Source organism: Medicago sativa, chromosome 4 (assembly GCF_051527215.1).
Source record: "Medicago sativa cultivar Bolivia chromosome 4, Bolivia_mono, whole genome shotgun sequence".
Lineage (NCBI taxonomy): Eukaryota > Viridiplantae > Streptophyta > Magnoliopsida > Fabales > Fabaceae > Medicago > Medicago sativa.
Genome location: NC_140752.1, coordinates 54,967,719 through 54,995,257, shown reverse-complemented (window position 1 = coordinate 54,995,257; position 27,539 = coordinate 54,967,719). Strand labels below are relative to the sequence as shown.

Here is a 27,539-nt window from a genome sequence, read left to right as displayed (position 1 = left end):
AAAGGCGGCGGCGCGCCGCCACCTGAAGTGGCCGGCCGCCGCCCATTTTGGTCGGAGAAGAAGATTAGAAAGAAACAGAGGGAGCGAATAGGAGAGAAAGAGAGTATAAAATAGCAAAAAAAAATTAAAAAAAAAAGAGAGTTTGCAGCGGCGGCGCCGCCATCTGCGACGGTCGGCCGCCGCGCTGCACCTTTCAACCGCCGTATCTCCATGTCGGAGAAGAAGAAGAGGAATAGGACAGAAAACAGAGAGATGTGAGCGATTGGGAGAATAGATGAGGAAGAGAGAGAAATAGAAATGAAAAAATGAATGAAAAATCAGCATACAACCCATATATATCACCCACGACCCAAACCCATTGAACCGACCCACCTGCAATACAAACCGACCCGTTTCGGTTTCCCTTAAGCCCCATCTATCTTTTTTAGTTTTTACACACCCTGCTCGCTGCTGCTTGCACCCCTCCGTTACATCATTTTCATTTCTATTTCATCATGCATTTTAAACTCTCTTGCATTTTTTTTATTATGTCGTTTGCATTTCATTATTTCCATATTCACTAGTTTAGGATTTGTTCATTGCATATTTATATATATTTTTGTGTAAAAATTTAGATTGCATATTAGGTTTAGATGCAAATAATTCATACATTTTATCAGTTTAGGTCTATTAATTTGCAACCTTAGTATTACTCATGCATATTTATTTATTTTGTCGTTTATTTCTTATCACATGGAAATTAGAATGTATATATAGGCTCGGTGTAAATGATTCATGCATATTTACTTTTTTTTCTCATATTTTAGAATGTATAAATTAGGCCTTAATGTAATTTATTTATATTTTTCCCGCAGACCATAGCATGTATAATAGGTTTTATGTAATAGTTTTAGGTGCATGTGTGCGTGCGTGTGTGTATGCCTTTTATCTTGTTTCTAGTCTAGGTCAATGGTCTTTGTGGTGATCCAACGTCACTACAAAGTACCTACGCTTTTATTCTCTTATGCTCCGTTAGTGTAAATTCTAGTATAGTCATTATTCAAAAATAACAAAAAACATTCAAATATTCAAAAATCACAAAAATATTTTTTCTAAATAAACCTTGATCTTAAATCAAGTGACGTCTTTTTTTATTTTCTTTCCTTAATCAAACTTCAATCAATTTAATCATATTTCAAGTCATTTTTCTTTAATATAAAAAATACAAACAAATTTCATTTTGCCATTTGGCTTTTCCATTTTAAAACCTTTTTCAAACTAATAAAAAACACACAACCAATCAAACGTCAGTTTTTTTTACCCCGAACTACGAGGTTTTGATCCCTCACGGGTACGTAGGCAGAGGACATTCGTCCTTCCAAATCAATAAAATGTAGATAAACTAGGTCTCCTTTCTTTTATCTTTTCAAACTCCATTTTTCTTCAAAACAAGCAAGTTATAGCACATTAATTAAATGAAACCAAGAGGTTCCCGTAGAGTACTACGGACATAAAGGGTGCTAACACCTTCCCTTTATGTAACTAACCCCCGAACCCTAAATCTTTTCAAAATATGGGGTGTTTGAACTTTTTTCCCCTTTTCTTAAAAAAAATTAAATGTTCAGTCGTGAAATAAATTAGTGAGTCAAACGCTAATCAAATAGCCTTGATCTCCGAAAAATGACGCGACAGAAATGGCGACTTCACTGGGGACCCCCCTAAGAGGGTTGAGCCTAACTTGGTCTTATTTAATTTTTGTGCTATAACTTGCTTAAAAAATAAAAAATAAAAGATGGAAATACGTGTATATATGTTCTCCCTTATTCTTCTTTCTTCCTTCTTTTAAACGTGAGTGGTGAGATAAGTCCTAACCCGGACTTGAGGGAAACATAAGATAGGATGGTGGTATAATCAAAGTCCCATACCGAGAGTAAGTTTCGGGATATGGTACATGTGATAACCCCACTCAACGGAGGTCTCTTGGAAGTAATTTATGTCGACATGAGTAGTCGTGATTGGCATTGCTATTTTCAAGTGACTGTTAATGTTGAGGACCTTTAGTTACCTTTAACCCATCTTGGCCTTTTAGGACGTAGTGCGGTGGCTAATCAAGAGTAGTCTTGAGTTGGTTGATACGCGATACTACACTCAGACGAGACTTTCTTACGAACGTTGTTGGACCGGAAGTAGTTCCGCAACCCGATAATGTTCGGAAGTGGTTGACAACTCTGGGAACTTGGTAGAACCCTTGTTACAAGTGAAAATAAAACCATAGTCCTTACCAAATGGCGTTGTTACCCTTGACTCCATCATCATGGACCTTAAACCTCACCATGTTTTCACCGTTTGTGTAGCATAATCATGCATGCATGCATTCATTCATCGATTTTTTCTCATTAAACATCGAAGGACTTAAAACAAGCTTTTTGTAAATGTTGTAGATATGAATCCTATAATAAGGAGCACTAGGAAGTACACTTTCAAGAAACCCGATTTATTGAAGCTAAGGGAGCTAGGATCGAGAGTAACCAGTCCGGAGGACTTTCAAGCTCATCATGGAAGACTACTTAGCATCCTCCAAACAAAAGTTGAAGAAGGGGTCCTCAATACGTTGGTCCAATTCTATGACCCACTCTATCATTGCTTCCTATTCCCTGACTTCATATTGGTTCCCACTCTTGAAGAATATTCTGACTTGGTTGGCTTACCTGTGTCCAATGAAGTACCCTTCCATGGCCTTGAACCCAATCCTGAAGCCTCAACCATTGCTAAAGCTCTTCACCTTGATGCCTCTGAATTGAAAGCTCAACTTACCATCAAAGGGAAACCCCAACTCCAATGCTTGCCTACACATTACCTTTTCCAAAAAGCCTCCCTCTTCGCCGGACTACCCAACAATAAAGCCTTTCACTCCATCTTAGCCTTACTCATATACGGGCTCCTACTTTTCCCAAATATTGACAACTTTGTTGATATCAACGCCATCAAAATCTTCCTCACCAAAAACCCTGTCCCTACATTACTTGCAGACACTTACCATTCCATCCATGATCGTAATCTAGCTGGTCGAGGGGTTATCCTTTGCTGTGCGCCTTTACTTTACAAATGGTTTACCTCCCATCTACCTCGAACTCAGCCCTTCATCAAAAACCCTGAAAAGCTCTCGTGGTCCCAAAGAATCATGTCCCTTACCCCCGCGGACATAGTTTGGTACAACCCAGCCAGTGATACCAAAACCGTCATAATCCACTGTGGTGACTTCCCTAATGTACCTCTTATCGGAATATGGGGAGGAATTAGCTACAACCCCATCCTTGCCCAACAACAGCTCGGATACCCGGTCAAAGCCAAACCTTTATACCTCGACTTATCCAGCGTATTCTACCATAACCATGATGATTACACAAATGAGAGGGAAAAATTCATACAAGCTTGGCATGCCATCCATAGAAAAGAGAGGAGCAAGATGGGAAAAAGATCAAGTTTCGTCCATAGCTCTTACACGGAATGGGTCATTCATAGAGCTACAACGTACAAGATGCCTTACACTTTATCCAGAGTCCCATCTTCAACTACTTCAGCTCCCCCACTGCCCATACTCCCTGAAAATGTGGAAGAATTCCAGTACCAGTTGGTCGAGATGACACGTGAAAGGAACAATTGGAAGAGGAAGTATGAGATGGTTATGGCTCAGATGGAGACAAAGGATGGACTGATAGAGCAAAAGGATCGTGAAATTCTCAAGCTAGGCCAACTAATTGTTAGGCAGAATGATCTCCTCCAGCAGAAGGATGATATACTCAGGCGGGATTCTAAAAGGAAGAAGGAGTACATGGATATGTTCGCCGGCGCCCATCCAGATTTCGAAGAGTAGTCTGCTATAGGAGTTCAAGAGTATCTTAGTTGTTTCACCACTTTATGTTATTTCCTAGCTTTTTTGTGATGTACTTTGGAGTCTATCCCTTGGCTCAGTTTTGTTAAAAGGGAATTATTTTGTAGTACTTTAATTATTCAATGAAATTTTCAATTATGATGTTTACAAATTTGCTTTTATAAGTCCTTCGATAAAAAAAAAGTGTCTATTTTTGCATACGCATCATGCATCATTTTGCATTTCATAGTCTCAATTCTGAGTCTCACAAAATTTCTTTTTCATAGAGGTCAATCTGTTTCAAGTGGTCCGACTGTCCTCGCCCAAGGCCAACTCGCACCTACAACACTCGTGCAAACAAAAAGAGGGAACATATCAGTTTGAACAAGAGATCACAACACTCCAGGCCGAGTCAGAGAGACTGAGCACCCTGGTGGTTTCACTGGTAGCTTTGCAGAATCAGCCGTAGTTCAAGCAAAGGCCCGAACGCCAACATCAACAGCAGCCTCGACAACAGGCTCCAAAGATGCAGTTTGACCCAATCCCAATGACGTATGCGGAGCTGCTTACCATCTTGCTCATGAAGAACCTTGTCAAAACTAGAAAGCCTCCTCGGGTGCCCAACGAGTTGCCGGTTGGGTATCAACCTGACCTCTCATGTGCCTTTCATCAAGGGGCACCCGGCCATGACATTGAGCACTGTCTCTCTTTGAAGATTGAAGTCCAGAAGCTGATTGAAGCCAATATATTGCTCTTCGAAGATTGAATTCGGACTTGCAAGCCACATTTGGGTCGTTTTTGATGTTCCTTCTGCTACTTATCTGTTCAAATAATGCGTTGGTTTGTTGTTTGCTGCTTTTCAAAAAAAAACCCTTTCGTTCTGCCCGAGACGAAAGTGAACTGGTGTAGGGCTTTTTGCTTTAAGCATTTTCATCATTAATAAAAAGGTCGTTTTGATCCCGACTTTGTTTTTTTTATTTTGTGCTTTGTTCTGGAAAAATGGTAATACAAAAAACCAAAAAAATATAATCATTCTCAAATATCTGCATAATCATAACTTATACTTGTCAAAATCAATAATCAAATCATGCATTAATAAACCCGTTGAACACATTAACCATGTACTCTCTTCCAACTTTAAGTTCCCTGTGTCCGAGGCTGAAGAAGGGAATGAAGAGACTCCTGACGAGATCTCTCACATACTGGGGCATCTTAGCCATCGAAGCTGCAAACAAAAGTCACGAAGATTGTCCAGAAGATGGCAGACATTCACAAAGACTGGCATGAGATGTTACCGTTGCCTCGTACGGACATCGTACTTCAGTACAAATTTCAACAGGGGCAACCCTCCCTCCTTCCCCGATACGCAACATGGAAGTCGTGCTTCCCGTGGAGGTTGAAGTCCCGTCAATAGGAGTTCTGCTAAAGTCCAAGCTTGATCGAGTTTAAACGCATGACGACCTTGTACAAATATATCAAAAGAGGTTTAAAACAAGCTTCTAACAAAAAGGTTCGTCCCCATGAATTTCAAGAACGGAACTTTGTACTACTTTCCAACCAGACTCCAGGGGCAAGTGGATGCCTAATTATGAAGGTTCATGTGCAAAAACTTTTACAACTATGGATGATGACAAACTCGCACGTCCTATGAATGCTGGTGCAGTCAAGAAATACTCTGTTAAAAAAGAAAAGCTCGATAAGTCGCAAACCTGAAAAGGCGGCTTAGGCAAAAATGAGCGTCTCGGTGGACTGAAAACCCGAAAGGGCGGTCTGGGCAAAAATTAGAGACATGAACAAAAATGATTATCCTGATAGATTGAAACCCAAAAGGGCAATCTATGCAAAAGTTAAGGATCATGACAGGTAACTGCATCAGTCAGCACAGTCCACTTGGGGCATCCAGTCGTCAAAAGAACCTCCGATTCGAAGCATCTGCAGATCAAAGACTCAGAACTGGGGCATTCAAAGTTGTCAGGGAGTATAACGGTTATCGTGTTCAATGTACCCTTCCCATATATTTACCATTTTCCAAATTTTTCAAAGATCCGTGGGGCCACGCCGTTGGCAGGTCACCACTCTAGTCATCAAATTTGAGCCTGTGCCATTTATTTGGAATTCTCATTTATTCTATTTGCAAAATTTCTTCTATTTTTGATGGCAATACTTGAAGCAAAAATTTTCAAAATACAAAAACCTTTTACATCTTTTGAAAAGTGTGAACAACAAACGCACTCTCTTTGAACTTGTGAGTAGTCGAAGTGTACATCAGCATCCGCCTCGAGAACGGTTACATTCCAGAAGAGAAACATGGCTAAGCACAATGAAGAGGACCTCTGCTTTAAGCAAGATGCTTTCACAGTCAAAAAAATATACAAAAAAATAATACAAAAAAAATCAATGCTCGCTAAGTTGAAAACCTGAAAAGGCGGCTTAGGCAATAGAGAGCGTCCCGTTGGACTGAAAACCCGAAAGGGCGGTCCAGGCAAAAATTAGGGGCATAAAAAAAAGAATATATTCCCGGTGGACTGAAAACCCGAAAGGGCGGTCCAGGCAAAAGTTAGGGATTTTCAAAAAAATATATACAAAAAACATGATTGTTGAAGCATCCCAGGGGAAAAGCACTCCGCTCTGATTTACAAATGGCGACTTCTTCCAGACTTTTGGTTAAACAATGGGTTTGCTCCCCAGGAGGCATCAGTTGCTACCTTTTGTCGGGCTTCACCTCGTCAACGGCTCGATTGGTTCACAATAATATCATCTCCAAGGATGTTTGTCGAGTGTTTGTGCTGCGATGTCAATCCGCTTTCCATCTTACCTGTCTTGTCTCGTTTCATCAAATTCATCTGTCACAATCCAGTCTATACACTCATTATATTCATTCAACCATTCATACATTCACGCATTATTACTTTCATTCATACACAACATCGTTCATACATGGTCGCATCTATCACAACGTCGACAATCAATTTCAATTTCAATTTCAAGTCCAAAAGTGTCATCCCCAGCGTTGGCTGTTCCAGTGATGTCACTAATCAATTTCTATTTCAATTTCAATTTCAAATTCAAATTCAATCAATTTCAATTTCAAGTCCAAAAGTGTCATCCCCAGCGTTGGCTGTTCCAGTGATGTCACTAATCAATTTCTATTTCAATTTCAATTTCAATTTCAATTTCAAATTCAATCAATTTCAATTTCAAGTCCAAAAGTGTCATCCCCAGCGTTGGCTGTTCCAGTGATGTCACTAATCAATTTCTATTTCAATTTCAATTTCAATTTCAATTTCAATCAATTTCAATTTCAAGTCCAAAAGTGTCATCCCCAGCGTTGGCTGTTCCAGTGATGTCACTAATCAATTTCTACTTCAATTTCAATTTCAATTTCAATTTCAATTTCAATCAATTTCAATTTCAAGTTCAAAAGTGTTATCCCCAGCGTTAGCTGTTCTAGTGATGTCACTAATCAATTTCTATTTCAATTTCAATTCTAATTTCAATCAATTTCAATGTCAATTTCAAAAGTGTCATCCCCGACGTAGTTGTCCAAGAGATGTCACTATAAAGTCTTGTCTTCATTAAAGCTATCGCCTCAAACCGATACGGTAGTAGACAATCTTTTCCCCAGTGAAACTACATTTCCCCTTAGCGGAGTCGGATCCCTTTCTTCAACAAATTTGGGTATCCCGTCGTTATTTTCGTCTCAGTCAAGTCAACTTTGTCGTCCTGCATTCATACAAGCATTTCACGAGCATTCATAGCATCTTAGGTCCAAAATTGGTGTACTTTGTATTTAAGTCTCTTCGCTCCGATCGAATTAAAGATTCCATCTTCAAATCTCCGGACGAAGAAACTTAAATAGGGGCATCTGTCATACCCCAATTTTTGACCTAAGGATCCAACATTCATACACCGACACGTGGCCTTTGACCCTGATCAGTCTCTGACTTTTCGGTGAAAATTCGGCAGAGAGGTATTTTAAAATACCTCATTTTTTGTTCGAGTCAGACCCTCTTCTCTCTTTAAGTTTTATTTTTAATTCGTAATTTCCATCTTTTATTTTATTTAATTAATCAATCTTTATTTTTGTTAGTTGTTCGATTTTTATGTTATTTTAGTCACTTTTTCTTTTGTCCTTATTTTTTATTTTATTTTGTTTCTATTAAATACTCTTTTTTAAGGATCTGCGTAGTTTTATTCATTTAGTTTGTCATTCATTTTCATTTTTCATTATTTCTACTATTATTTCATTTTGTTATTATCCGATAAAATCAAAAGATGTCGCACACTCCTTTTCATCCCAATCCAAAGACAGTCCCGGTTTGTTCATCATCAGAAAACAGTCCAGGTTCAAATCCAAAGATAGCCTGTTCACATCACATATCCAGCGCACGTTTTCATCCCAATCCAGCAACAAACTTTGCTCTTCTTCCTCCTCAAGCCACAAACTTTCTGCTGTTTTGTTAACAAACGTAAGTCCTAAACCATGTCACTATAAAACCAGCACCTGCACAACACAACAGGGGGGGCCAAAATTCATCAACGCACAAACTGGCCGAAAATTCACATCCACACCCACACAAATTAGGCAAAAAAATTCACAGAAACATAGCAATTCGTCACGAACAATTTTCACAATCATAAACCTGCAATTCACACATTTTTACACAACAATCTCAAACACACAATCACAATTTCATCACAAGTTCAATCTGCACAATCACGACAGCAACACGAAATTCATCGGAAACCCATTTCACTTAATCCAATCGACACACACAAAACACCGCTCATCACCATCGACCAAACCTTAACATCATAACCATAATAGCCGATTCAAAAACCTCTAGCACACAATTTCATCAAACCATTTTTTTTCCAAACAATTCATCACAACCGCATCCAAACCAAACATCGAACCAGTCAACGTCTCAGTCTCTCAAACTTCAGCATCACCGTCAAACCCAAACTGATCCCAATCAACAGCAAACACAACCGAATCGGAATCGCGAAGCACATCCAGGACCACAAAAGACGAACCTGCCAAGTCCCAAGCAAACCCGAATCAAATCAGAATCAAAACAGAAGGTGTAGAAATCGGAACCGAGAAGGGAATAGAAGGTGACGAATTCGGCACACCACAGGACAATTCCTCCACCGCCAGTCGAAATCAAATCAAAAGGTAAAATTTCATCTTTTCTGTTTATTTGTCTAGATTTAAGGTTGTGTTAATTTTGTTTAGGAATTTTGGGTGAAAAAACGGTTTTAGGCAGAAGAAAGTAGGAAAGAAAAACCAAAAAAAAAAAAAACATAAAAGGAGTAGGTTAAAGGCGGCGGCGCGCCGCCACCTGAAGTGGCCGGCCGCCGCCCATTTTGGTCGGAGAAGAAGATTAGAAAGAAACAGAGTGAGCGAATAGGAGAGAAAGAGAGTATAAAATAGCAAAAAAAAATTAAAAAAAAAAGAGAGTTTGCAGCGGCGGCGCCGCCATCTGCGACGGTCGGCCGCCGCGCTGCACCTTTCAACCGCCGTATCTCCATGTCGGAGAAGAAGAAGAGGAATAGGACAGAAAACAGAGAGATGTGAGCGATTGGGAGAATAGATGAGGAAGAGAGAGAAATAGAAATGAAAAAATGAATGAAAAATCAGCATACAACCCATATATATCACCCACGACCCAAACCCATTGAACCGACCCACCTGCAATACAAACCGACCCGTTTCGGTTTCCCTTAAGCCCCATCTATCTTTTTTAGTTTTTACACACCCTGCTCGCTGCTGCTTGCACCCCTCCGTTACATCATTTTCATTTCTATTTCATCATGCATTTTAAACTCTCTTGCATTTTTTTTATTATGTCGTTTGCATTTCATTATTTCCATATTCACTAGTTTAGGATTTGTTCATTGCATATTTATATATATTTTTGTGTAAAAATTTAGATTGCATATTAGGTTTAGATGCAAATAATTCATACATTTTATCAGTTTAGGTCTATTAATTTGCAACCTTAGTATTACTCATGCATATTTATTTATTTTGTCGTTTATTTCTTATCACATGGAAATTAGAATGTATATATAGGCTCGGTGTAAATGATTCATGCATATTTACTTTTTTTCTCATATTTTAGAATGTATAAATTAGGCCTTAATGTAATTTATTTATATTTTTCCCGCAGACCATAGCATGTATAATAGGTTTTATGTAATAGTTTTAGGTGCATGTGTGCGTGCGTGTGTGTATGCCTTTTATCTTGTTTCTAGTCTAGGTCAATGGTCTTTGTGGTGATCCAACGTCACTACAAAGTACCTACGCTTTTATTCTCTTATGCTCCGTTAGTGTAAATTCTAGTATAGTCATTATTCAAAAATAACAAAAAACATTCAAATATTCAAAAATCACAAAAATATTTTTTCTAAATAAACCTTGATCTTAAATCAAGTGACGTCTTTTTTTATTTTCTTTCCTTAATCAAACTTCAATCAATTTAATCATATTTCAAGTCATTTTTCTTTAATATAAAAAATACAAACAAATTTCATTTTGCCATTTGGCTTTTCCATTTTAAAACCTTTTTCAAACTAATAAAAAACACACAACCAATCAAACGTCAGTTTTTTTTACCCCGAACTACGAGGTTTTGATCCCTCACGGGTACGTAGGCAGAGGACATTCGTCCTTCCAAATCAATAAAATGTAGATAAACTAGGTCTCCTTTCTTTTATCTTTTCAAACTCCATTTTTCTTCAAAACAAGCAAGTTATAGCACATTAATTAAATGAAACCAAGAGGTTCCCGTAGAGTACTACGGACATAAAGGGTGCTAACACCTTCCCTTTATGTAACTAACCCCCGAACCCTAAATCTTTTCAAAATATGGGGTGTTTGAACTTTTTTCCCCTTTTCTTAAAAAAAATTAAATGTTCAGTCGTGAAATAAATTAGTGAGTCAAACGCTAATCAAATAGCCTTGATCTCCGAAAAATGACGCGACAATGTTTATACAGTTACTGGGATTATTACAGTTACAAAGCACTTAACTACTTTTCTGTTACAATGATGTTTCAGATATAGTTGACTGGCATAACAGAAATTTGTTGGTTAGTTGAGTGGGGGATAAAAGCAACAATGAGTATGGGTCTAGTTCTCACATGTCATGCAAAATCTTATACGATATAAAGTAGGTCAACGACCGTGTCCAAATTCATATGCACTGTGTGATATAAAAATCTTCGATATAAACCATCTTCAATATAAACCATCTTCAATATAAAAATCTTCAGTTATAATTTTAGAAATTATAACTGAAAACATTGTTTCGCATAATTGTTACCAATTTTGTTTTGTTTTGGTCCTGCTCTATTGATTCAAAGTGTCGAAATAAAGGTTCTCAGAGTTTGCAACTGCTTAAAGTTCAATAAGTAGACCATCTTATTGTAAATTTTAGCCACTTTATACTTATAAACTTGACATTTGATGTTGAAAGTCTTCATGAGTTATTGTAAAGATTAAGAAAATCTATTTATTTACTTATTGTGCTATGTGGATTGAATGCATCTTTTGAGTGAAAAAAGTTAATAGCCTAAACACAGTAAATTTATTGGTTAATGAAAAAGTTTTTGAATATTATTGGATGTAGTTAAATTTTTATTAATCTCATTAATTATGATTCAGATTGGAATTGTTTAATCACTTTTCACAAGGTTTTCTGCTAGGATGTGACATCTATTATATCTTAACGCATTTAATCATTTATCTATTCCAATGTCATATGATCGACATTGAAACAACGCTGATAAAAATTCGACTATGTTATAACTTTAATTTTTGTTCAACTATTTCATAAGGATGCTTCAAAGGCATCAGAAGAAAGTATGGGAATCCATCTCTCAGGGCCTCCAGTCCAGATGTATCCCTTCAGTCCCGAACTTTCTAAAGGTGCAGTGGACGTTTGCCACTTTCACTCAACGTCTAATAAATTGTACCGGATCCTAGATGAATATTCTTACAAGTAAGATCCTTATACTTTGAAAGCATAAATTGTTTTAATCATAATCTCTATGAAAGATCTTTTGAATAAAAATGTTGGTTGTCATTCCATAGTAATATTTTTATAAATATGGTAGAAAGAAGTCTTAATTTTATCATTGGTTGTTTTAATGTAAATATGTATCTTTTGTCCAAAATGTCATATTAGATAGAAACATAATCTTATAGTTCAATAGCTAGTTTGAAAGATTAAAACTTGCAAACAAAGCTGTTGTGGAAACATTTATATGTATGAACTTGATGGTATAAAGAAGCTTTTTTTCTATTTTGTTTTTATCTTGAAAATGGAAGTGGAGAATTTCATTTCATTAGTCAGTTTTGGTTTTGTGCTTCCAAGCATTACGTTAAGGTTGGCATGAGTGGATTATACATCAAGAAGAAAAGAAGCATGGAGCAGGATTTGATATTCACCAAGCCTTATAGGAAGAGAAAATCAGATGAAGATCAGAACTTGGAAGTTTCTGAGACAGAACTCGTGTTTTCCACATTTGGCCGAAAAGTGATTTATCAAAAGAATACACGGAGAATTTGTGTGTTTCGTCAAAGTTTGGGTTTGTAATTAATAGCAAGTCTCTTTTTTTTTAATCCATCTTGATAAAAAATTTTAAACACAATGTACTAGTCATGTATGTATGATTAAATTGCTTTTAAGAATACAAGAGTATGTACATATTTTCATACCGACAGATGGTTCGTCACAATCTCTGTACAATGATGTGAACTTTCATTTCAAAAAGTTGGATGCTTAGCTTATATTTTTCAAATTTTCAGTTCAAGTGTTTGATTTTTAGTTACCAAAATATTACATTATGGTATTTCAAGGTAATGTATGTTGCATTTCAAAATAGGTTTAGTCACACTGTAAAGAGAAATTTCCACATAAAAAAATAAATCCAAATGCGCATGCGCATACTTATAATACAGTTCAAGTGTTTGTATTCCGAGGAGTACTAGCAAGTAGCAACACACCCTTTAACACACACTTGTACACGTAACTACCGTTGCCCATGCGCATACTTATAATACAGATTTTTACCCTATCTAGTTTTGTGAGTATATTTGTTTGATTGAGAGGTCCTAGTTCCCCAAATGCTCTGCACCAACTGATAAACATTGTCCACCACTTATTCAAATAGTTTTTATTTATAGAATACAACAGAATCATATGGTCCAAGAGATTGCCAAACTCCTATTCTAAAGACTGCATTCTTAACTTAAAAAAAAGTAAGCTCCATTTTATTATTATCTATCTTAATTATGAGCTGTTGTATATACCTTCATTCAGAAGAATGAAATTCTGCAGTTGATATTCAGCAGAATCTTGAAAAAGAATATAACAAAAATATCCATAGAATGACTCTGAAACAATAATAATTAAAGAAAAGAAAAAAGGCTATTGGAAAATTGAAAGAAAAAAAATGTAACAGGGAAGAAAGTTGCATTGCATTATTCCATTTTGAACAAATACAACACTTTCAATCATCCAAAGTGTTGCATATTATTATTACACTAATTGTTTATCTCTATTACACTTTCATGATTCAGAAAAGAAAAAGAAAAAACTGAAACTCTACAACACAACTAACACATGGAATTGAAATCCATGAAGAATGAAAGAAACCATATTTACAATTCCTAAAAGAAGAAAAAACTATGAGACTCAAGATTCAAGAAAAAGTGGCAGAGCAAAAGAAATGCTCAACAATAAGAGGAACAGCCACAGCAATTACAAGAAGAAAGATCAACATTCCAATCAACGCAATCCTAACGTTAGTCACCAAATCACTATAAACATCGCACGACGCAAGAAGCGGGTTAACAACGATGCTTGAACCTGAATCACACATTTCAACTTTCATTTCTCCACAATGACCTTCAAGCTTGTCTTTCATAACCGGCCACATTGGTTGAATGTATCTCGCATTAGCACTAAATTGTAAATCCAAATACACCAACCCGCAAGCTTCTCCAATACCATGAACTTTCCATCCATCGATTGTCATAGACACGTTACGAAACTTTGCTTCTTGAGTCAAAGCATCGACAAGTTCGTTGTAAAAAGGCGAGAAAGTTGAGAGGTTTTCTTGACGGTGGAAGAGTGAGAAACGAAGAGAGTCATAGTGAATTGTGCTTCCAATAGTGTTGGAGTGTTCCGCAAGAAACTCGACACCCAAGTTGGCTGTGAAGGTTTTTCCATTGGTGACATTAAGAACAGTTGAAGTTGTTGAATGGAGTGTGAAAGAAGGAGTTAGAGGAATGAAGAACAAGGCGACCGAACATGTGAGAATCAAGATCGTCCATTCACCAAGAATTGCAAAGAGTGTAGTTGCTGTTGCATAAGCTTGATTCAAAGATGAATCATCAAGATCAATGGTGTAAAGAGGTGCTTCTTTGTTGTTTTTCATGGTTGAAAGATTTTTGGTGAGAATGTGAGAAAGAGAAGATACAACAGAATTAAAAGAAGTAGTTTCAAGATTAAACAACTGAGTATGAATATAATGTGAAGTGAATAATGCCTTTTATAAGCATTATGTTCCAAATATTCTATTAGTTTTAAATACAGATACCTTTATGAAGTGTATACTATTAACCAATATTTAAAATGTCGAAGAAATACAAGTTGAAATTATAGTTTCCTCAAATCTATAAAACCTTCAATTGTAAACATAGATTTTCCATATTGGTTATATAGGTTAAATATGTTTTTTATCCCTATAAATATACTGATTTTTCGTTTTAGTCTCTCTAAAATTTTCCTTCAACTTTTAATCCCTATCAAATTTTGGGTTAAATATGTTTTTGGTCCCTATAAATATACCAACTTTTCGTTTTAGTTCCTCTAAAATTTTCCTTCAACTTATAGTCCTTATAAAATTTTCAATCATTACTTTTGGTCCCTATTTTTAATTATTTTTTAGTGAAATTGTGCAGAAATGTGTAAAATATTCTAAAAAAATTAGATTTTTTTAACAAAACAAATTAAATATGAATTTTTAACCTCAAAAAATATAAAAATTTATATTAAATTCATGTTTTGTTATAAAATTCTTTTTTTTTTTTTTGGAGAGATTCTTATAATATTATGAATTTTTCATCAAAATTTATTCAAAAATATGAATTCTACATGTGAGTTTACTTTAAAGGAGGGACCAAAAGTAAAGATGGAAAACTTTCGAGGGACCAAAGGTTGAAGAAAACATTTAGAGGGACTAAAACGAAAATTTGACATATTTATAGGGACCAAAACATATTTAACCCTAAAATTTTCTGTCACTACTTTGGTCCTATTTTTAAATTATTTTTTGTATTTTTTAATGAAATTGTGATAAATGTGTAGAATTTGTAAAAATCTCTCTAAAAAAAATAGAATTTAAAAAAAAAAATGAATTAAATATGAATTCTTACATTTCTCTGACACTTGCTTCTCTTCTTCAACCATTTCTCCTTGGTCTGGTCTCCATTCATGGCGAAACAGTGCTCTCAACCAAAATCGCAAGTGGGGTCCACTTTCTCCTCAACCCGAACCTAATCTCCATGACTCCTCAACCCGAACCTAATCTCCATGACTCTCCCTCTAGTCATGTATGTAGGATTAAAGAGTTTGTACATATTTTCATATCGACAGATGGTTCATCACAATCTCTGTACAATGAATGCTTAGCTTATATTTTTTAATTTTTCAGTTCAAGTGTTTGATTATTAGTTACCAAAATATTACATTATGATATTTCAATGTAATGTATGTAGCATTTCAAAACAGGTTTAGTCACACTCTAAAGGGAAATTTCCACATAAATAAATAAATAAATCCAAATGTGTGTTTGTATTTTTACCCAAAAGCTCTGCACCAACTGATAAACATTGCCCACCACTTATTCAAATAGTTTTTATTTATAGAATACAACAGAAAAATCATATGGTCCAAGAGATTGTCAAACTCCTATTCTAAAAACTGCATTCTTAACTTAAAAAAAGTAAAGGTTATTAAAACTGTTAACCATGTTTTTGAGCTCCATTTTATTATTATCTATCTTAATTATGAGCTATTGTATATTCCTTCATCCTGCTTTTGGGTTTCACTAATTATTGCAATCAGAATATTTCATTAGTTCCCATAATGCTTCCAAAAGTAGATAACACAAATATCTATAGAATCACACTGGAACAATAATAATTAAAGAAAAGAAAAAGGGCTATTGGATTGCATTGCATAATTTGCATTATTACATTTTGAACAAAGACAACACTTTCAATCATCCAAAGTGTTGCATATTATTACACTATTATTTATCTCTATTACACTTTCATGATTCAGAAAGAAGAAGAAAAACTGAAATTCTACAACACAACTAACACATGGAATTGAAATCCATGAAGAATTAAAGAAACCATATTTACAATTCCTAGAAGAAGAAAAAACTATGAGATTCAAGATTCAAGAAAAATTGGCAGAGCAAAAGAAATGCTCAACAATAAGAGGAACAGCCACAGCAATTACAAGAAGAAAGATCAACATTCCAAACAACGCAATCCGAACATTAGTCACCAAATCACTATAAACATCGCACGACGCAAGAAGCGGGTTAACAACGACGCTTGTACCTGAATCACACATTTCAACTTGCATTTCTCCACAATGACCTTCAAGCTTGTCTTTCATAACTGGCCACATTGGTTGAATGTATCTCGCATTAGCACTAAATCGTAAATCCAAATACACCAACCCGCAAGCTTCTCCAATACCATGAACTTTCCATCCATCAATCGTCATAGACACGTTACGAAACTTTGCTTCTTGAGTTGAAGCATCCACAGGTTCGTTGTAAAAAGGCTTCGAAATAGAGAAGGTTGAGAGGTTTTCTTGACGGTGGAAGAGCGATAGATGAAGAGAGTCATAGTGAATTGTGCTTCCGATAGTGTTGGAGTGTTCCGCAAGAAACTCGACACCCAAGTTGGCTGTGAAGGTTTTTCCATTGGTGACATTAAGAACAGTTGAAGTTGTTGAATGGAGTGTGAAAGAAGGAGTTAGAGGGACGAAGAACAAGGCGATCGAACATGCGAGAATCAAGATCATCCATTCGCCGAGAATTGCAAAGAGTGCAGTTGCTGTTGCATAAGCTTGATTCAAAGATGAATCATCAAGATCAATGGTGTAAAGAGAGGGTTTCTTGGTGTTTTTCATGGTTGAAAGATTTTTGGTGAGAATGTGAGAAAGAGAAGATATAACAGAAAGTTGTTTCAAGATTAAACAACTGAGTATGAAGATAATGTGAAGTGAATAATGCCTTTTATAAGCATTAGGTTTTGCTGAAATGAAAAAAAGAAATACAATTTTTTTTCATAAGTTTAAGTTAAAATTTCCATTTTAATTTATGTTTATAACAGTTACTGGGATTATTACAGTTAGAAACCACTTAACTACTTTTCTGTTGCAATGATGTTTCAGATATAGTTGAACGGCATAACAGAATTTTTTTGGTTAGTTAATGGGGGGATAAAAGCAACAATGAGTAGTTTATAAGACGACCGTGTCCAAATACATATGCATTGCGCAATGCGAAAATTTTGACGATGTGTAATTCAAATACAACTTCAATATAAACCGCCAAGAAAGTTCATAAATATTTTATTCTCGCATTATGTAACATGGTCCCTGCGAATCCAATTTAACTTAAACTCACGTAACAAAGTTACAAGCAACAAAAATGTGAGCACATGCTTCCTAGCCAACACATTATACTCTAACACACCACCAAAAATGACTTCACATAAAAAACATGATATTTACACTCTTAAATATTAATGTAAAATTTATATTAATTCAACCAAAGAAAAAGTAAAACCTATATGATTTGAAGGATCCTTGTTGCGGAATTTGAGAAGTGGCAATTAACTAAACGTCAAGGACTCGTACGAGACCTTAACACCACATATTTACCAAAAACCTAAAGACACTAGGTGTATGGACCGTCTATCTAGTATATCCGATATTTTCTCCCTTTCTAATCGATATGAGACTTAACCACTCGCTTGATTTCCAACAATCTCACATGCATTTTATTCAATAAGATAAAGAGTAGTAAGGTGTGTAAAAACTAAAAATAGCGTTAGATTATGCTACTATTCCACTTATAATTAAGCAATCTTCAATAACTAACTATGGTTTGGCTTCAACTATGTTGCAGTTCTTCCCAATACCCAATAGTTTTCCAGTGTCTTTTGTAGAATAGAATTCCACATCCAAGTCCCCACAAGAAACACATAATGTCTTTTCCTTGCTTGGCCATATTCCAGCTTCATATCCAACTCTAACAACCATCTTCACATCAAAATTCACCACCCCTTTGTTCCACTCCGCAACTAGATTCTCTTGCACCGCCTTCTGCAAGAACTTCGTTGAATTCGTCGTTACCAAGTCAACCTTCATACTCTTGTTGCTCATCTTCACCAAAAGTATAGGTTGTTGCACCTCAGCTTCTGAGAGCATGGTTTCACCGTAAAGTATCTCCACGTCGAAATTATCGAGAATCAATTGGATTTTTTTGTTTTGGTTTGTTATGGTTAGTCCCGCCTCGAACACACCTGTAATCTGTGAATCAGATACAGTGAAGTTTGAGACAGAAAGTGATGTTACCGCAAAACGAGGGTCGTGTGGATGCATGACAAACCAAGCTATGCCAATGATAGCCATGAAAATGACAAAGATCGATACAACCGTCAACGTCAGACGCCGGACAAAACCGATGTCAGAAGATCTTCTTGTTGGGATATTTCTAGTAGGAGGGTGCTCCATGTTCATTTCTTTAGATTTTGAAAATAAGGTTTGTGCTATATATCTTTCAAAAGCAGTGTATTGTTATAGGTATTTGTTATGAAGGTGAAGGTGATGCAATGATCAAAAGTAGAAAGTATATCATGAATTTGAATGATGAGATAGAAAACCACACATTAATAAAGTAAGAAAACGCGTAAAATGTTGCATGAGATAGATAGAGTAGCTTTGATGCTTCCTAGAAAGCAAAATGTGCATATATAGAAACTTGGTGGAAGTGTAGGAAGTACTGATTTTTGAGGTAGGTCCCTTTCAATGACAAAAACTATGTTATTTTGTATAATAACTAATAAAGTAGGTCCATTTACATTTATTACTTTATCCCAAAGTAGGAAAAATTCATCATGTGCTTTGTTGAAAATTATAGTATCAACAAAGAATGGTTTCTGCTTCTGTAATCTGTATGATTAGAAAATAGGCGAAGGCTAGCGTGAGTGAGGGAATTAGGTCCCTCACCGTGCGTAAGTTTGTTTAACGGTTGGATTACAACAACACACGGATGTTTACTATGTACTACACACACCTGAATGTTCTCTTTAATTCTGATCATTCTCTCACTTCTCTTGCTGCAACTGTTTTCATCTCTGTCTTGACCTTATTAACCAAAAAACTCACCATTAGATTCATCATTGACACCATACTAGATGTTTTTCAACATTTCTGTTATTAGAATCCCTCAATGGCATGCCATTAACAATTTTAAAGTCCGTTTCATCCTTTCATCTCTTCCCCTTTCTTCCTCTCTCTTTCCATAAAATTCCCACAAATTCAATTAAGTTGTTGTTTCATTTTTGTAATTTGCAGGTTAAATTTAAAAAATTTCATGATTTTGTTTAAAAGAGTGGTTCAAAGTTTTCCAATTTCTCAAGATCAAGATTTATAAATGTTTAATCTTTTAAGACATGCAGATTCCAATTCTTCTCTTCTTCTTCAACCAGCTTACTACCAACAAACCCATAAAGTGTAAAATGTATATATGAACCCAGAAAGATGATGAGTCCAACATGAGCCGAGAAAGGAAGAATCTAGCTAACTCATAAACTTCATAATCCACCATGAAAATGGGACAATCAAATAAGCTTTAAAATAATTAAAGAAAGAAACAATTCATTAAATGAAGTTCTTTGTGTGAAATTCGTAATGGCAAACAAAGAAAGAAAAAAAATGATGGAAAAAAAATATGTGTGTGGATGGAAAGAGAATTCAAAAAGCCAACAATGGTGTTTTGAGGTTGTTGCCGTGGAGAGAAAAGAAGAGATAGAATCAAATTTTAATCCTGTGTTTTGTTGATAAATTCTTAATTGTAAGAACAGTGGCGAATTAATCAAGGATGCTAGTGATAAAACTTACTTTTTCTTTTCTTTTTTGTGGTTTTGAATCTTCACGATGTACCCATTTTCTGGGTAGTTCATGAAAAAAAAAATCGCATGGAAATTAAACATTTAGACTCTAGTTAAAATTTTGAGTTTTTTTTGTTTGGATTAAGTTTCAGCTGAAAGAATTAGACCGTCTTTGCTTGTTTTAGTTTTATATGGTACCATCAATATGTTGGAATGATGGGGAAGAAGATGGTGGTGTTGCTGCATATCTGGGTTGTTGGATGGGAATGAAAGATATGGATGGAGAAAAGAGAGAATAGGAAAAGTGAGAACAAAATAAAGAAGTATATGGTGCTGTCGGTGTATACCAAGAATCACATAGATTCACAATCTAATGGATATGATTATTTTCTTTTACTTGCTCACGGTGAGAGACTTATTAAGCTCTCCCACCCTAGCCAGCGCCTAGAAAATAAGCTCAACTTTTCCTATCATACACATCATGAGTTTAGTATCATCCAAAAATACACTTTCAGACAAGCTATGCAGTCTGAATGTACACTTAAAAAAATAATAGACTAAACTGAAATTGGTCCTCAACAACAACAAAAAATATAATAAAATAAACAAGAAAAATATTTCCAGATAACAAAAATTACTAATGTAATCTTCAAAATTTTCAAATGTTGATCAAATGGAGAGTAAAATGTTCCGAAAAATTGTCTGAAAAAAGTATTAATTTGACCGATATTTCAGATTTTTGAGGATCAAATTAGTACTTCACATTTTCAGGGCTAAATAAGATTAGTTTAGATGTTTTCTGAAGACTAGATTGGATGTTTACTGTAATATTTAACAACTATTCCAAGGCACAGAATGTCCATACAATTAACCGTAAGTTGGTATTATTATTTGTATGATCACTATTTACAGCGTCAAAAAAGTACTGAAAGAATTACAATAATGAAAATAAGCAGCATAAAAGCCAAACATTTTTCCCTTAAGTAGCTTTTAACTACAAAAGAAAACTTTGAACATCAAATACAAAACAAACTCATCAAGTAAAGAATCAAGATACCTCATGATGAACAACGTCCTCCATTTTCCTCGGACATCATTCCCTTAAGACTCCTTGCTAACCAAATCGCCGTCTCCCTTGGGGAGACCTTATCTTTTCCAAATGGCTTTAGTACAACTTGAAGTTCCTCCAATCGATTATGTTGCAGCAACTCTGCAGACAATTCCAAGAGCTCTTCAAGTGCTTCTGCTCTCTGCCTGAATGATTTCACATCGAGTATTTCCTTTTCCGGTGGTTTGTCTTTGATTGTAGGCGTGTTGCATTTACTGTGCTCGGATGAATCAGATTCCGAAACTAAAGAAACAGTGTTACTCACATCTTGTGGATTTTCAGAAATGCTCGATGATTTCAAGCTCGCAGGATCGGAGAAACTTGAGGATTTAAGTGTAGGAGGGGTGGTTGTGCTTGTATTTCTCATTTCCAACTGATCAGAAATATTAGATTTCAAGGTTTCGGCTTCAGAGGAATTCGAAGATTTAAGAGTCATTTGAGGGTTTGTGTTTCTCATTTCTATGTCATCCCTCATAACATTGATAAACTTCCCAACATCGACATTCTGAACTCCCATTTCAACCGATTCCATTACCGGCTGATCACTCCCAACACGGTAACTACTATGGCGTATAACATGGATCACGTCATCAAAGGCTGCAGGAAGATGACTAGTATCTGGCCTTTCTTGTGCTGGATTCTGCATTACAGTTCCTTTCTCTTGCAAAACTTTCTGGCTCGATGCTTTAGTAGAGGTAATTACAGGAGCAGTTTCAGCGACCAATGACAATCGGTCCTTCACCGTGAATTTGTCATCATCAGTGACTGTTTCAGGCCTATCATTGAGTTTGTTTACCGTACCAACTTCTTCACAAACAGACTTTTCTACAGAAGTTGAGTGTGGATGTTTAAGAGACTTGGTTAAAGCCATTTCATTAGAAGTATCTCGAAGACCTTCGATTTCTTCGGCCACTTCCGTAGATGTATCAACATATCTATTATCACACATAGAAGCAGTAGGTATATCAACTGATCTATCATCACATGTAGAAGCAGTAGATACAGTTGTCTGATTTCTCGGAAGACTGTCTTCAGAAGCAAACATTTTCTTAGAATTTTCAACAGGGTGATCAAGTGTTAAATTGGAACTCACTTTTTCATTTCTAGTAATAGTATTCTGAAAATTCAGGGTGACTTCACAAGTTTCCTCTGACGCTTCTTCAGTCATTGTACAACGCGAACAGGTTGTCGACGGACTACTGTCTGGACGTGATTCTACACCGACACTTTTTGTTACATTGTCATGATCAGGAAGTATATGTTCTCTCATGTCAATAAAAGTTGTTGCATCATCAGCAAGTTCACATCCCTGAATAGAAACCGAAGACGAGGCAGAATTACTACTCTCTGTTTGCATTGCTTTAGAATTTCTTTCAAAAGCCTTATGAGGTTCTCTAGTAATCGGTCTAGAAATACGCGGTACATTGCCATTGAACAAATGACAATGGCTCATCTCAGATTCCTGGCCTGTATTACTTGGACCTAGCTTCCCGCTATCGTTCGCTGCATTTGGAACATCAAACCCTGCCAGCCTCATTCGTCCTGGAAAAGTAGGCCGCCGAAGTAAGCTTGGAGGAGTTCTTTGTCTTGGCCTAGGAGGAACTCCATCCCCTTCTACTTGTTTGATAGAAGAAGATGGTGGAGTCATATCATGTTTCGGTTTAACTTTTGGTGAGGGCTCTGTCATCAATAACTGCCAGTACATAGAAGTAAATAATTTTAATGCTATGAGGAAACCTTCGAAAATAGCTGGTATTGTGTAATACTTTTTACACTATCAAGAAATCACCATCAATCATGTATGTAACTTTAAAGATAGTTTTGATTAAAGTCAAACTTTTTTAATGATTTGACGATTGCAACTAATTGAATGTGTAAAAAAAAGTAATAATGACAATGTATATCAATTAAATCCAATTTCAAAAGGTAATGTACCTGTAACTTTGACTGATGTGATCCATATATCCGTTTTGAAGAATCAGGGGATGCCTTTACAACTGGAACAGTCGGTGACTCTAAATTAGGCTTCAAACTTGGAGCAATGAAAGTAGGTTTAGGCAATTTAGATGATATGTCTGTATTTACTTTCTGCGCCGATACTCCACCAGCCTTTAGACGACTGCCTCTCATCGGAGAAGTTGCTTCTCTACCGCCTCTCATCGGAGAAGTTGCTTCTCTACCTTTCCCTTCTTTCAATGCCATCATTATATTTCTAATTGTTTTTGGCTGTTTAGATTCAACATTAGAATGCTGTTCATTATGAGATGATTTTATCACCTCTCGCTCAGAGCCATCATCATCGATCAATGCAATATCCATCTCAGTGGCTTTGTTATCACACTTCGGCGCTGTTGTTTCAATGTTTCTCTCATTTGACAGTAAACTGTCTTTGTCACTACTTGAACTAGTACTGTTCTGACTTTCAGCCATATGTCTTTTAGTATAAGTGGCAGAAGAAATCGGTTTTTCAGGAGAAAAGGCTGTTAGAGGAGCGAAAGATGGACGGTATTGATCGACGTAAGGTTGCAAATAAGGGTGCTTCAACACCTCAGATGCCTGTGAAAAAATATAGTGAACTTGTTTAGGAAAAAAAAAACAACGATAATAAATAAATCATTTCTAAATTGGAAAAAAAATATATTCTCAAGATATTCTTACTGTTGGTCGATGCTCGGGACTTTTTCTCAACATGCCTTTTATTAGTATTTTCCTGTAGGTTCAGCAGTCAGCAACTTAAGATTTTGATCAGAGAGAATATAAGAATTGAAGTAGCAAGTAAACATATATAACGGTTTCAATGAAATTTTTTAACAAAATCAACGGAAACATTAATGACGGCCTATAACAATGTCGTTAAGTGCACAAACACAGAAAACAGAAACACATGGGTGCAAACTAGCGCAACTACATCTTGTGATCATAAGTTTGATTTCGTCGAAGAGGGTAATAACAAAACAGTATTGATCGTAATATCAAAGGCAGATAGATGGATACTTACAATGAAGGGGAATAACATGGAGGTAAAGGGCCAATAGAGGAACGGTTTATCTTGCTTATCAATCCTGCCATATCCTGAAACATAATTCACGACGCATTGTTAAAAACACAAGAAATTACACACGGTGTGATATCTCCACATACATAAAAATCTAAAACAAAAAGTGTAGAGAATCACATGGCAAGCATACATCGCCTTTAAAGTAAAAAAGGTCAGAAGAAACTTACAAACGCTTTAAAGGCAGGACGATGAGCAGCCATCTCGTATACACAGCAGCCTGAATAAACAACAAAATCTCATTTCAGTCGGACAAAAACCAAATCTGCAAGTATCAGATGCTTTCTTATAAAATATATATACCTAATGACCAAATATCAGATTTGAATCCATATGGAATATCTGCAAGCAGTTCAGGACACATGTAATTTGGAGTTCCTACCACCTGCATAGAAACATTTATAACAATTACTACTAATTCCAGATCTTGTAACAGCGTATTTGTACATAAATGAAATGCACTTGTTAACTTGTGGTTAAGGAAATAGTTTGACTTTAAAGAAGAAAGCAACAATTTATGTATTTCATAATACATACTGAAGAAGCCAAATCATCTTGTTTTAGTGTCTTAGCAAGTCCAAAATCACCTATATGCCAGAAAAATACAGACAAATTTAGGATGAAAAGTTGAAGCTTAAATATCTACATCGGATGTAAGAAAAATTAGATAATGAACTCACCAAGGCGAATATCTTGATCCTTGGTAAGAAAGATGTTGGAACACTGTTAGCAGAATCAACAAATCAGACCTAAAAGTATATTTCAAATCGAAGACAAGAAATGTAGGCCATATGCTTCTTAACAGTATACCTTTAGGTCGCGATGTAAAACATAATTTGAATGAAGATATTCTACTGCCAACAGTAATTGAGTGAACCATTTGCAGAGTTTCTGAACAATATCAACAACTTCCGGTGTGAGTCATTACATACTTTAAACATTAATTAAGATGTTTAAAAAAAAACATACATAAACAGAAAGGTTATCAAAAAAATGCGATTACGAGAAATGTGTTACAAATTTGAGGAGAAAAAAAAACAAGAAAAATTAATAATTTGAGGGAAAGAATACCTCCTCAGGAAAATAAGCACCGTTTGATTTTTTCATCAGTTCAGCCCTGTTACAAATTTGAGGCGGAAAAACAATTTTAATGAATGGAGGGAAACAAGTATACCAAACATTGAGAAATTTGGCATATAAAATTTATCAACTTTTACATGAAACTGCAAGTTCATAGGTATTATCGTAGATAGACTCACATGTCTCCACCTTCACAGTATCCAGTGACAATGCAGACATAACAACCCTACAACAAAAGTAGAATATGCTTAGCTGAAAAGATAACAATCACTATCTGTTATTTTTCAAAACACGTTCGCGGGTGCAATCGGAGCAGTGACATCAAGATTTTTTATGTCTGCATCACCACAACACCACCTCAATCGAGGCTGCATTTGACAGCGATTCTTCGCAACATCAAGAATCGCAACACAACTGTGAACGCGATCATGATCCACTCGTTTCATTTAAGAACACAAATATATAGTTATAAGTTGCGGTCCACAGCCGCAATTGCAAGTACTAAGGTTTTAGAGGTCTCGGCAACAGCATCGCAACTGCAACAAATTGTTGAAAGAAAAATACTAATATGATCACATCATACAAAAACTAAGAGAATATCTCACCTTCTCAACCCAAGCCTCCTTAAATTCCACAATGTAAGGGTGTCTGATTCTTGCAATAAGAGCCATCTAAAATTCCAACCAATCAACAACACTTAAATCAAATCTCCACCACACAAATAAAAGCAGATTCCAAGTATATGAATCAAATCAACAAAAAGGGATATTCCAAAAATTGAAAAAAAAAAAAAAAAAAAAACTCACCTCTTGATGAGCAGATCTTCTGCATCTTTCAGTCTGCCTAGCAAGCCTGATTTTTTTCAACACATACCTACAAACCATAAACAAAACAAAACAAAAAAAAAAAAACATTAAATCATCAAACTTATTAACCTATATAACATCAAATTTCTTATCAAAAAACACACAAAGATAAACCCATTAATAAAATTGAAACCCAGAAAATTATTAAGTGTTGACTATTACTTTTTCTTCTCAGCTTTATGATTAACAAGAATAGCAGCACCAAAAGCTCCACGACCGATCTGTTCCATGATCTCATACTGATCCATCTTAGATTCCATCACTCTCAATTCACCAAACAAAACAAAACCCAATTTTAGTAACCAATTTTACACCATTACCCACTTCTCAAAATCCTCACTTTCAACTTCAAACTATTGCAAAAACCTTCTCCTACATTGCTTCAACAACACACCAACATAAAAAACTCTCACTCTTATGCATTTTCATTCAACATTGAGCAACAAAAATAGCATAGCATGACCCTTAATGTTTTTTCTATGAAACTACAATAAACAAGATTGAAAGTATCAATCTTTGTTACCAATGCTAAGAAAAAAAACAAGCACCAAGTACAAAAAACACAAACACTTTCTCTCTCTTATGTTTAACAGTTCAAGAGTTTTTTTTAGAGAGAGAGAGAAGAAGAAGGGGGGCTTATGGGTGTGCTTTGTTATTCGCCGACAGTCACAGCTGGTCTACCAGGTTCATTTCAAGGCTTACAATTTTTTCTTGTTTTTTTAATGTTTTTTTTTTTTTAATTTTGAAATTTTACTATTTTTTTTTTTTTTTTTGCAATTTGATTCTTGTTGTTGTTTGATAATTGATAATTCAATGTGTTAGTTTGATGGTGAAAATGAAGTATGTAAAAAAGTGTCAACATCATGGAAGAAAAGGTTCCTTAAAAAAAAAAAAACATGGAAGAAAAGGTTACACTGCTGTCAGATTATCTATTTATTTTGCCATAAGAAGTACTCCCTCCGTCCCGGAATATCTGACCCATTTTTTAAAAAAAATGTCCCAAAATAACTGAGTCATTTCAATTTTCAATACAACTTTCATCATTCTCAATACAATATAACTCTAATTAATATTACTTTCATCATTCCCAATACAATATATTCCACTTTCCTCTTTATTTATACATTTTTCTTAATCTGTGTGAAAAACCAAACTGGCTCAGATATACCGGGACGGAGGGAGTAACATTTCAATTGTCACCAATAGTATGTAGATTGAATTTCTTATGTGTGTGCTTTAATTAGTTAGTATTTGGTGAGAGATTATGAAGCTAACAATGTAATTTTGGTAATGGAAAGTGTTTGTTGTTAAAAGTATTCATAAAATAATTCTATAAGTATAAGAAATAAAAAAATTATAAGT

General features: G+C 35.5%; 3 protein-coding genes across 3 annotated transcripts; 1 reads left to right on the top strand and 2 right to left on the bottom strand.

Moving 5' to 3' along the window:
• The first annotated feature begins 445 nt into the window (after nt 1-445).
• LOC146929930 (uncharacterized) lies at nt 446-4,813 on the top strand. Its single transcript, XM_085701624.1, has one exon. The coding sequence runs from the start codon at nt 2,423-2,425 to the stop codon at nt 3,851-3,853; it is 1,431 nt and encodes a 476-aa protein (XP_085557750.1). The 5' UTR covers nt 446-2,422; the 3' UTR covers nt 3,854-4,813.
• A 12,882-nt stretch (nt 4,814-17,695) lies between these two features.
• LOC146929928 (serine/threonine-protein kinase Nek5-like) lies at nt 17,696-26,841 on the bottom strand. Its single transcript, XM_085701613.1, has 15 exons — nt 26,340-26,841; nt 26,118-26,184; nt 25,917-25,982; nt 25,491-25,537; nt 25,303-25,348; nt 25,042-25,122; nt 24,912-24,954; nt 24,769-24,818; nt 24,535-24,616; nt 24,402-24,451; nt 24,175-24,248; nt 23,835-23,886; nt 23,112-23,732; nt 21,126-22,869; nt 17,696-18,485 (listed from the first exon to the last, which is right to left on the bottom strand). Exons 1-14 carry the CDS (start codon nt 26,435-26,437, stop codon nt 21,127-21,129), a joined length of 3,120 nt encoding a protein of 1,039 aa, XP_085557739.1. The 5' UTR covers nt 26,438-26,841; the 3' UTR covers nt 17,696-18,485; nt 21,126.
• Nucleotides 18,054-18,689, bottom strand: LOC146929929 (uncharacterized). The gene has a single exon (XM_085707438.1). The coding sequence runs from the start codon at nt 18,687-18,689 to the stop codon at nt 18,054-18,056; it is 636 nt and encodes a 211-aa protein (XP_085563564.1).
• Nucleotides 26,842-27,539: the final 698 nt, after the last annotated feature.

Bases quoted from the DNA above. Each gene is read 5' to 3' on its own strand.
- LOC146929930 (XM_085701624.1), top strand. From the start codon at position 2,423: ATGAATCCTATAATAAGGAGCACTAGGAAGTACACTTTCAAGAAACCC.
- LOC146929929 (XM_085707438.1), bottom strand. From the start codon at position 18,689: ATGGAGCACCCTCCTACTAGAAATATCCCAACAAGAAGATCTTCTGAC.
- LOC146929928 (XM_085701613.1), bottom strand. From the start codon at position 26,437: ATGGAATCTAAGATGGATCAGTATGAGATCATGGAACAGATCGGTCGT. The intron at 24,452-24,534 runs GTATATATATTT...TTGTTTATTCAG, and splicing joins ATCTGATATTTGGTCATTAG to GCTGCTGTGTATACGAGATG. The intron at 24,249-24,401 runs GTAAGTTTCTTC...ATTATGTTTCAG, and splicing joins GTCCTGCCTTTAAAGCGTTT to GATATGGCAGGATTGATAAG.